This window comes from Leptidea sinapis, chromosome 27 (assembly GCF_905404315.1).
Source record: "Leptidea sinapis chromosome 27, ilLepSina1.1, whole genome shotgun sequence".
Taxonomy (NCBI): domain Eukaryota; kingdom Metazoa; phylum Arthropoda; class Insecta; order Lepidoptera; family Pieridae; genus Leptidea; species Leptidea sinapis.
In genome coordinates, this window is record NC_066291.1 from 9,418,759 (window position 1) to 9,431,125 (window position 12,367).

Sequence of the window (12,367 nt, forward strand, 5' to 3'; positions counted from 1 at the left end):
TTCATTTTATATGAGCTAGCCAAACATTACTACGATAATATTATCTACTGGGGAGTTCTCCATTTAACAATTATTAAAGCTATTGAAATATTTTACAAAACTGCACTAGTTCTTGTACAAATACAAACTCACTCGATAACATTATCGATTATTCCACTATATCCCCCTAAGAATTATTAGGCTAAACAAATTTCAAAGACAATTAAATATTGATTTATTCATTTTAGAATACGAGTTAGACAACAGGTATATTATTAGTAGGGCGAGTGCAAATTTGAAAGCTATTCTGAAAATATTTAAGTTCTTGTACAAAAACATACTGACCTGATAATAATACACATTGTTATGCCAGACCATTCACCATGCGTTGATACTCATCGTTATTAAATAATTACCTACTAATTTCTTAATAATGTTTCCCTAGACATAGAGGTTTTAATGGATTGAGTAGATATGGAATATTCAGCTGTCAAGAAAATACGAGAAAGTGTGGAAAAGATTATACATAATATACCTAAGCTAATTAAATAATGAGTACTTGGGGCAAAAAATAGAAAAGGAGAACAAACTAGCGAAGCGTTCCTATTCTCTTGCATCAGAGGCGGAATAACACTACAGATCACTATTCCTGTATAGAGAATTACACCTGCGTGGCCGGCCGATCTTTTATGTGAGTTTACCTACACTCAATCTATGCATAGACTACAGACCTAATTAAAAAGAATGAGAGGTACTAAGCAACACTTCACACTGACAATTCCTAGGTCCGCATTGAAGAAGTAGTTTAATTAAATACGTAATTATACGGTATTAGTTCTATTTTGTCTCTATTATGCACAGTTATGAACACATTCCAGTCTCTTGAATACGGATCCAGGAGTCAATTCTGAGAACCTTATGCTCACAACTCAATCCATTGACAACCATGTCTACGGATTTTTTCAAACACTACCAAGAATGAAGCTATTACTAAGTACTAGGTATTGTATTGTATATATTATATTTTTAAACATACTTTCGGTTTAATGTCACAATTAGAGATACCTATATACAAAGAGCTAAGAGCATTTTATTTTTCAAAAGTAGGCGGTTCAAACAACTGTTGCATGTATAATAAATAAGTAAGAATGCAACAACGAATAAATACTATTGACCAATAAACTATAACATCTGAACTTAAAACATATTCTTTATAATTTCCAAAATAAAACCGTATCTGTAAACTTCACTGAATATGAAATTTTTTATAAACTTTTATTGACGTTGGTATGAGTGGAGTTATAAAATACGGTCCTAAATGGTAAATAGTTCGCATCTCCTTTATGTCGATAACAACATTTCGAAATTATCCAGTCATAGAATTGGAGAAGATCTTTCATTGTTTCGTCTAAATAAACATGTTTTAATTTTGTCAAAATACATAAATAAATCACATAGGTATGATATCAATTAGCTACTAAATTAACAACAACATAAAATATTTCTACTTAGTCATAAATAATGTCAAGTATTATAAATCAACGTTAATTATATAAATACTATCATTCCGTCAATTTAAAACATCTTATACTATAGTTATTGTGCTCTAGGAGAAAACATTGATGCCATGAAAGAGGCTGGTGGCGGTGATAGCGCCGCTTGGTTTGAAGCAAGGTTGAAAAATCTTGCTACTGATGGAGACAAATTCCTTTCGTGTATAGCCGATGTATTTGTACGAGGTTCCTGTAATCATAGTTATTTATATATCATGAAATTCAACATTGATACATTCACCCATTCTAAAATATATGCCACCGAGACCTGAGAAAAAAGGGCGCAAGAAATTTTGCGAGTTTTTTATTTTATCGTTACGATTATGAAAGTCCTTTATGATAATCTTTATTACCCACTTAAACATTTGTGACAATTCTTTTTAATCTCGAAACATTTGATTTGCACATTTTCTGAAATCAAATAGGTATACATCGCCAATCAAAAGACTTACAAACTCGACTTAACCCAGTAGTAGGCATAACAAGTTTATCTTTGTTCCTGGTATTATCATCATGTTACATATAATTTGTCAATCCAACAAGGCTAATGTTAAAATTATGTGAGGATACAAGCAGTGCATTTATATGAATCTTTCCGTCTTATAGTAATATCTTGGTTAAAGCATCGAGATTTTCCTGCAGCACTGTCGTTCTTTTTTCATTATTTAATATTTTCAAAATTGTAAAAGGTAGTTTCGCGGTCTAGGTTGATACAATCAGGCATCAAATATTTGCAGGACTGTGTCCAAATTAGGGAAAACCTATTCAGTTTTTATTGTTGTGTATAATTTTGTACTATTGTGCCTACGATCTTCAGACAGCTGTCCCTGCCACCGCTGTACATGAGGAATGACACACCCTAGCCTAGGAGAAGAGAGCCGATATGCCGGGCATTCTATGGAACGATACCGTTCCTAGCTATTCCGAGGTGTTTCAGCTCTATGCCTGAAGTACAGTAGACAGAAAACTGTCCAGTGAGGTTTATTTCTAAGAAACGTGAATTTTGAACATAGGATAAATTTATAAAGAAAAAGTTCTGTAACACCTCGTCCTGAAACATTATTATTACTTATTACTTTTTTATAATATTGTACACACGTGCGCAATTTTCGCCTGATGCCGGTGGTAAGTAACTATCATCGCTTTGATGCGCATTTAGTGTCATCACTCTCACTAGTATTTTGTAAAATTGATGTAGGAACACCAACAAAATATAACTAATTGTTGGTCTAAGCCCTAAGGTATATTTACCATTCTGCGCTGCCTGGAGTGTCTAAGTGACTGCGCGGGCGCAGGCAGAGGAGCCACTTCCAGTAAATTACTAGAGCTGAGTGTTGTCGTTTCATTGAGTAAATGCTGTAACTTATAGCCCTTAGCTAATTCCTCCACAGTCTTTCCTGTACATAAAATATTTATTATATATTGCAGATGTCCAATGGTGGTTGCCTCATCACGGTCCATCACGTGAGCCCCTTGCCCGATTGCTCTCTCTTATATGGAGAAAAACAGAGAATAATGGCAACGAATAGAGATGTTTGCATTACAATTTTTGATTTTTATATAAAACTTGCAACGCATTAACAAATTTGCAGACAATTATTAATAGGTAATATTATTATATATACTTATGCTACAAGGAACTTCATACCTGTGAGTGATGTAGGTATATTTGTATTACAACGCCCTGTTTGCATTATTTTTCTGAAAGCATCAATATTACCAAAAATTATAGCAACTGCAGCTCCATCAGCTAATTGAGAAGAGTCACAAAAAGACAATAAGAAATTCCAATTGTCGGTATCCCAATATTTTGCCGAATACACTGCTAGTTGCAAGGTTGACGCACCTGAAATAAAAATATGTATTGCACTTAATGTTAAGAGTGTGTGTCACAGGATAGAACATGGCATGTCAATAAATAAACCTACTCACCGGATTCACTGAGCAAGTGTGGATTCGCACCAAATCGTATGAACAAACGAACTATATTATATAGTCCATGCTGGGATGCTAATCTGATCGGCCATCCACCTTCGTAATTTGCGTCTATACTTGTATTCAATAATTCATAAACTTCTCTTTCGTTGTTTGATATTATATTTCTTCGAAGTTTATCTTTATTTCTTTCCATTGTAGTTTATCCCAACTCTATCTTTAGAAATATTTGCGATGAAAAAATATAATTCTACCTTCAGTGTCAAATTATTTGTTTGACCACGGAGTAAGTAGTTTTTAGCGTCTGTCTAAGTACAGTCTATATCACAAAACTGATCAGCATCATTTTGAATATGCTCAGCTACTAAGGTACAGACTTGGGGAAACACCCTGGATTCTAGATCTATAGAGTGTTATTAGATTATTTTTTGTTTCTTTTATAGGTGCTTTTTATGTGCAAAGGATCAGTATCCAAGTCCATTATAAAATTAAATATAAATGTCTGTATAGTGGTTATTGCCTGCCCCGGACAGGATGAACAATAAAAAAATGGAATGTATGTCTGTATAGTGGTTATTGCCTACCCCGGACAGGAGGGACAATAAAAAAAAATGGAATGTCACAGCATGCTAACTGCAAATGTCAATTCACATTAATTGAAGATATGTTTAAAACGGTAGTTGGTACCGTACTATTTATTTATCACGTAATTAAGTTAAATATAAATTATAATATTTCTGCTTGCAAATGTGGATTGTGGCCTAGTAATTCTAAGTTTGTCAGTTATATATTATAGTACAGAAAGTACCCTGTGGGCTTTCAAAAAAAATAATGGGAAGGTAATCCACACTCGTATTATTTAGAAATTTTTAATTTTATTTGTTTGCATAATTTGACGATGTAGGTCATCATTTCAGACACAGGGATTGGAGAAAAATTGCCAAGCGGGAAAGAAGACGAAAAATTCGTAAACATAATGCCAAGAATAGAGGTATTCTATTTATATTTAACTAATATGCTGTTTGCCTATATATTTACTAGTCGAAATTCTAATAAAACTCTAATATTATAGGAACATAGACTATTGTTTTAATTAGTGTCTGTAATAAATAAACCAATTCTTTCGTTAAAATACTGTACATTGAGCTCAATGTAAAAGTTGGTATAAAATAATTTGATATTGTCACTTTGCACAAACAGTTGTTTTTTATCTCTATAAAACTTACAGTATACAGCCTAATAATGTGTGACCAAGTTACATTGCTACATGTGTGTGTTAGCTTAGTGGTTTAATATTCAAAATACTAAATAGCTTATGTCAAAAGCGGCTGACTGCTTACAACTTGTTCATCAAATCAATAAGATCAAATGCTGTATCTCCTTTAGATTTTCATATCTCTTACATGCATTGTTTGTCTATATCCTAGCATATAACCATAGACTAACCGTCTATGGGTGTTACACACTGATTGTTTTTATAACGTTTTGAAAGCTGAATGTCTCTTTATACTGATAAACAGTACAGTAACTGTACTGTGACATGTAGCAGCATGCATGGTATAATAATGAACTCCGCCTGGTATTGTCTTCCTGTGACAGCTGGATCAAGTAATTGGCCTAAGAATGTGTCATCAGTTGCAATGACTGTTTGCGAACTATATTCGAGTGAAACAAAGCTATAGACTTGACTTGAGTGACCCAACAATAGCTTTGAAATGGCGAGCTGTTAGTATGACATATATTGTACTATGGCATAGTCTTAGGTCATCATGGAAAGAGAATACCAGGTGGAGTATATTATTATACTGTGGCTGCATGTCTATTTTACAATACATACTAAAAATTATCATAATTGTTTGACAGATTGCTGGCCTTCTCCATCCTGTAATGAATATAAACAATGGATAATTGATCAAGAACTTTTAGAACAACAAGAAATTGAACAGATTGAAGAAGACAATCGTAGAGAAAATGAAAAATGGTTGCAAGCTGAACTTATTACAATCACAAGGATTAAGAAATTTGAAGCAGAGAGGCAAAGAAATCTTCAAAAACAATTAGTAGCTGAGGCTAAAATGCGAGAGGTGAGAAAGAACATTATAATTTGTCAAAAAATACTGAAGTCAAAAATATCTAAGTTATTTTATGTTTGCTAAAATGTGTTTATTTTTTTTTAATAAGTATTGAGAATACAGATATAACATGTCATTTTTTAAAAATAAATTAGGAATGGGAGGAAGAAAAGTTGCGAAGAGAAAAAGAATCACAAAGATTAAAACAAATTGAAGAAGAAAACCTTGCAAGACAAGCAAAGTTCTTGAACAGCTTAGAAGAGTTTCTGAATGGCAACTTATCAGAACCCCCCGAGGGGCTGTCAACATACCGTGAAACTAAACCAAATATGGAGCTATGTCCGTTCTTTGTCAAAACATCTTGTTGTCGTTTTGGAGATCAATGTTCACGAAACCATCAGTATCCTGCGATTAGTAATGTAAGGATAAGAAAGTTATTTACTTAAATATTATATTAAATTAATTAAATTGAAAGTTTCCAGGACAACCTTCCCCAAAAATAAGTAATAGTGTAGATAACTTACAAATTAGGTATAGTTTAATTTATGATAGATGCACGATATTATAATATAGTTGAAGAGCGTAAACTCGCCAACAAACTGTTGCAACAGTTTGTTGGATGAACGAGATGTAAAACTTAAGTACCAACTGTGCATACTTTTATAATTTAAAAAAAAAAAGTACATACATCATCCCTCCAACACTTCTTGTTTATGCCTCTGGGATAGCAGGCAAATGTGGCAGTTATCACTTAGCATCCTGTTCCATAAAACTAAACCCATAATTTTTTTTGTAGTATAAATGTTCTTTTCAATCAACTTAAAATAAAAGTGGAGGTTCAATTTGTGAATTTTTCTGTTTGTTACCTTATTAACTATATGTTATACAAATGATTTGAGTTTTCCGCCAATATTTGTCTTTAAACAATTCGACACGTGTCTCGCCTCTACACGATCCGCAGGCCGTGTATTATCGCCAAAATCAAATCGGCACGAGACTGAATCAAATGAGCCGGAAGCCGCTCTTTTATACCCTCGTCCCATGAAATGACGCGCTGTGATTGGTCGGCTGTTGTGACGTATTACCCCCGGAAGTGATACGTAACAATGACGTAACAAAACTCAAATCATTTGTATAATTATGGATTTCCGTAAAGTAACGCCTACATCAATAAATTAACTATATGTGTTTAGACTGATTTAAGTTTTTTTATTTAAATACTTTTACAGATACTCCTAGCAACAAATTTCTATGTCCATTTTGGATTAGAGAATGCCAATTTTAATGAGTATGACACAGATGTAATGTTAGAATATGAGGAAAGTGAAACATCCAGGCATTACAAGGATTTTTTCTATGATGTACTACCTGAATTTCAAAAGCATGGAAAGATTACACAATTTAAGGTAAGGTAATATTAAAGAAGAAAAGCAATAGATGAAACCTCAGTACAACTGTCATAGTTTGGATGGATGAAGCTATATCAGCCGTACAATTGTATTGTATCCTTTAAACAAGAATCGTAATATTTTCATTTGTGATACCATATCTATCTCCATACACTACTCCATACAACTACATGGACTTTGTTTTCACTCTAAGTACCTACAAAAAAATTGTATATTACCATTTTTCTTTACTAATAAAGGCATAAAAGGGCATTTATTTTCTCAAAATTGATTCCTTTAGAACTCTTTTTGATGTCATTTCTAATATTACTATTAATAATAATAATATTGACACACTTTTTACACAAATTATCTTGCCCCAAATTAAGCATATAGCCTGTGTTATAGGTTGCAAGACAACAATATATTTAATACAATATACTTACTTAAACATACATATAAACATACATAAATACTACTAAGTAATTATTTTTACTAATAATTTATTTGATCACTTGATCAGTCTATTAAGACATTGTCAGCAATTTGACCTCTCTCACAATGTCTTGCATGTACAATAGATATTTATGCTCTTGTATCTTTATGCCAGCCAACAATTGCATGCAAGCATGGGGATTACTTGATCACCCATGCTCATTTGTTAAGTATGGCGACAACTAACAATTCTTGCAACTTGCTGCGAATAATTTTTTAAATAATTCATTAGATACCATTTATTAAAACACTAGCTGACCCGACAGACGTTGTTCTGTATATAATAAATAAAATAATGTTTTTATATGAATTTGTCAATAAATATATCATAACATCAAAAATTACTTCGTAAAATATGCACCCTGCTGTCGTAATGAAATTGTTTCACAGCAGAACTGTCAAACCGTGCGTCAATAAATTCTCTCATAGAAATTATGTATGGACACATCAAAGGAAAAACAAATTTGTTTTTTTGACTTAATTTAGCAGCATTTTCCTATTTATTCACCTTTTAAACCTTCTCTGGACTTCCACAAATAATTCAAGACCAAAATTAGCCAAATCGGTCTAGCCGTTCTCGAGTTTTAGCGAGACTAACGAACAGCAATTCATTTTTATATATATAGATTATGAATCATCATAATCATCAAGAAATTTCACTTGCTTCACATTAATGTCTGGATAATCCTTGTGGAAGCACAAGCAAGTGTTTTGGATGATGAAGCTTTTTAGAATAATCTGCTTGCTGTATTTCCAAACCAAACTGACTTAGAGACCTAAGACAGCCAAGCTGAGAGCATATTCCCATTTCATAGACCTGCAGGTCATAACTTGCCCATTTGCCCCTTTTATGTCCAGAGCAGCTCGAATTTTCGGGGACCCAGTGCTCTGTGAACGGCTGGATCACTTGGCGTTGCGTAGAGACGTCGCTTCATTGTGTGTCTTCTACCGCGTTTATCACGGGGAGTGTTCCGAAGAGCTGTTTAACCTGATTCCTGCCGCTGAATTCCACCTTCGCACGACACGGCAGTTAGGATATCATCCACACCATCTGGATGTGTGGCGGTCCTCCTCAGTGCGGTTGTCAAGGAGCTTTCTTCCACAAAGCTGTGAAATGACCTTGTGTGGTGTTTCCGGGACGATTCGACATGGGTAACTTCCAAAAAAAGCGCTAACACCTTCCTTGCCGGCAACGCTCCTGTGATTCCTCTGGTGTTGCAAAAGAATGGGGGCGGTGATGATCACTGAACACCAGGTGACCCGTACGCTCGTTTTTCCTCCTATTCCGTAAAAAAAATACTAGCTTCTACCCGCGATTTCTTCCGTGTTGAATAGTTACCTAAGGCATTTTTTTTAGAATACTTTTCTAATAATACACATACAAACTCCCCTTTCCGCTGCTGGTAGAGTTCTTCATATTATTCAGCTCATATCCCTTGTTTTTGTGGACAGTCTCTTTAATAGTATTTCCCTGTAAACTTTAATCTCCTATTTCATCCCCATGTAGGTCAAAGTTTCATAAATGCGCAAACAAATGTTTATAAATTATTTCGTATCAAGTGCCTAATAAAAATTTTCATGGTTTTATCTTTGATAATGACGAATTTCCATACAAACTGCCATCCCATATTTCAACCCATCCATTTATTTTTTTTGCAATTAAAGGTAGCCTTAATGGCCTAAATGTCCTTTTTCAAGCTCTAGTCTATCTCTGTACAAAATTTTATCAAAATCAGTTCAGTTAATGTAACAAACAAACTTACATTCACATTTATAATATTAGTAGGGACTTTAAATGTTGGTAATGATGAAACTAATAAATAAATTATTAATTGAATGGAGATTTTAATTTGAGTCTTTTTTCATATGAACAAATTATACTTAACATATTGTTCTCAGGCACTTTAAGCTTTATCTTTCAGCCAATAAGGTTGGTATATTAATTATAGTATTCAATTAATAAATTAGAAATTTAAAAAATATTTATAACTATATTGTTTTTCTGTTAAAGGTGTGTAATAATTATGAGAAACATCTACGAGGGAATACATATGTAGAATATTTAGATATCCGGAGTGCTGTACGAGCTTATCGTGCACTGCATTCGCGGTGGTATGGTGGCAGGCAGATTACCCTGCAATTTTGCCAAATAACTTCGTGGAAGAATGCAATATGTGGTACCATTATATTTTTATCATCTATAGCATATGAACTAGCATACTGGCTCTGTGCAATAATTCAAAACTTAAATTACTTTGTCTTGTTTTTTGTTAATGTCAAATTTATAAACTTTACCATTTACTATAACTCTAGAAAGGTAGAGATTTAATGAGAAGAAGTTTCAAGCAACACATTGCCATTCCATTTCATCAATGTACACTGTACAGCTTCAGTAATATACATTTTTTTATTTAATTTTAATGAGCAGTTGTCGGTAGAATCTCATTACCACTCTCTTAAAAGTTAAAGATATTTAAATAATAACATTATTGACATAATTATTAAAATAAATAATATATGTGATACTCACATAACAAATAACAAAATTTTATGATAGAATCAGTTTAAAGCTGTAATTAAATGTACATAAATATTTTATTTTAGGCTTGCAGTCTAGAAAACGTTGCCCAAAAGGAAGATCGTGCAATTTTCTTCATGTCTTTGCAAACCCGGAGAACTTATTTATGTATTATGACATACCAGAAAGGTAAGTCTCAATATAAATTGTATTTATAGGTAGGTACCTACTTTGAAAGTACTCTATGTTAGTGATCAATGGACTATCGTGAGGATACTTTTTAATTGGATAGAGTTTCGATCAAATAAGCCTTAAAAATGGTCAGAATAATAAATGTTCTCTTATCTATGTTTTACTAAACTAATTGGAATACTTCCCAACCACAGGCAACGCGCACTAAAATACGTCATTGTGTTTTTAAGAACTGTGAAACTAACTACCGCAACCATAAGATAAGTACTTAACGGTACTTAAGATTTAACGTTTGGCGAATGTCCGCCCATTGAGTATGGTCGTAAAATTTTACGAGCTCTCATCAGTATCGCGGAGCAACAGGTGCTATGTTCATACACGCTCTGGTCGAGACTAAACCTTTCGTCATAATCATCATCTCAGCCAGAAGACTTCCGACAAATGTCTCCCCCAAAGATCGGCTCTGCGTTGCCCTCATGTACCTTATTATATAATGACCAGATCATCGGTCCATTTTGTGTCTGTGTGTGGGGGGGGGGGTAGGGGGGGGGGGGGGAGAAACTACCTTCGGGTGTCATAAACCCGGTGTGAAAGTGAGATAACTAACAAAAAACCTAGGTGTGAGAAAGAGACGGAATAGATGAAGACCATGCAACCGTTTTGAAACAATTTAGTGTCCATTAGTGTCCTGTCAAATTGGATCGAGTTTTAATTTTAGTCTTTTTATCCTTATTGTTCTTTGTTTTAACGGATATTAATAAAAAAATATAATGGTGTCGTGTTCTGTATTAGATTGTTTTGTTACATATATCAACAATCACACTATTGAAACATTTCACAGGTAAATACTGATTTTTCAATACTACTTTCGTGATGTTTATTTTCGTAGAACATACGCACTTCAATAATAAATATAACATTTTATATACGCAGTACACACTATATTTTCTTAAGATTATAATCGCTTAAGAAAATATGTGTTAGATACACGGACGAGTAAAAAACTCCGTGTCACCTTACATAACAGTGAGACACCAAAACAAGCCGGTAAACGTGTAAATACATAGCCCCACGTTACTTACACTAATACAAGCCGATCGGCCGCCATTATGAGGATTGCCATCGTCTGTGACAGATCGGTTTGAGTCGCAATGAAATATTTTAAAAATGCCGTCGTGCGTTGTGAAAAAGTGTAAAAAACAATAATATAAAAGTATTTATGGACATGTGTCCATTAAATAATATTATTTAAGGTAGAAAAAATTGTGTAATTGGTATACCCCGTAACCGCACACATACTAGCATAAAGGTGCTTCACTTGCTAATATCACGGCGCTGAATCCTTCTTTTTTTACTAGTCCGTAGTTAGATTATAAAATATTGTATACGTGCTTATCAATATTTGTCATAAGGGAAGGATTTCACTAACTCACTAATACATCTGTAAAACTAGCACACATGACAATTTTTATTAATAATGTCTATTACGCTAGTATACTAAGCTTATGTCATAACCCTACTTATATAGACAGCAATATGGTTGACTTTTGTGACAATGAAAGGTCAAAACTACGGCAAGAGCCCATCTGATGTTAAGCTCCATATCGTAGGAACACGCTCAATCGCACGTAACTCTGTGACCCAGCCTACATTGTCTCATTGCCTGTAATTACACGGGCTTCCACACTCACAAAAGCATTCATATATAAATTGCTAAACTATTTTGTGGCCGAAATCTGTATCATTCACAAACAACTAGAAACTATTTCTACTGTTACTTTTAAACGGTTTTTTTTCTTAGAGTACCTAGCTATCAAACTTAATAACCTTAAAACTTAATTCCTACTTTATGATAGGGCTATTCCGATTTTATGAATTTAAACGTTATTATTTTTACAAATGGAAGACGCGTTGATTCTTGAATATAATATTGTCAAAGATACACATGAAATTAATGAAATAACAATGTAAATGAAAAGGCAATTAAATGTTGCGCAGTTTTATACTGATCTGTATAAAGAACAATTTGAATGACAATATTATTTGTTTCTAGGAAACCACTCACATCGAAAACTTCATGGCGTTGGTCGGAATCACCAGAAAGAACCAGTCCAAAAAGAAAACGCTCCAAGTCTAAGGATAGAGAAAAAGAGAGAAGTCACCATCGTCACAAGAGAAAACATAGTAAAAGGCGTTAGAAAAATATTTGTAGTAAATTCTTAATTTTTATAGATG

At 33.5% G+C, this 12,367-nt stretch overlaps 1 protein-coding gene across 3 annotated transcripts; it reads left to right on the forward strand.

Annotated features, from left to right (window-relative positions):
• The first annotated feature begins 4,134 nt into the window (after positions 1-4,134).
• On the forward strand, positions 4,135-12,361 carry LOC126972681 (U2 small nuclear ribonucleoprotein auxiliary factor 35 kDa subunit-related protein 2-like). 3 transcript variants are annotated; one of them, XM_050819570.1, is made up of 8 exons: positions 4,135-4,306; positions 4,385-4,458; positions 5,331-5,551; positions 5,695-5,958; positions 6,769-6,945; positions 9,434-9,599; positions 10,027-10,129; positions 12,186-12,361. In XM_050819570.1, the coding sequence occupies exons 1-8, from the start codon at positions 4,299-4,301 to the stop codon at positions 12,328-12,330; spliced, it is 1,158 nt and encodes a 385-aa protein (XP_050675527.1). In that variant the 5' UTR covers positions 4,135-4,298; the 3' UTR covers positions 12,331-12,361. The 3 variants fall into 3 exon arrangements, with proteins under 3 accessions (XP_050675527.1, XP_050675528.1, XP_050675529.1); XM_050819571.1 differs by lacking the exons at positions 10,027-10,129; positions 12,186-12,361 and adding an exon at positions 9,322-9,352 and having other exon boundaries at positions 6,769-7,041; positions 9,434-9,583; XM_050819572.1 differs by lacking the exons at positions 10,027-10,129; positions 12,186-12,361 and having other exon boundaries at positions 6,769-9,352; positions 9,434-9,583.
• Positions 12,362-12,367: the final 6 nt, after the last annotated feature.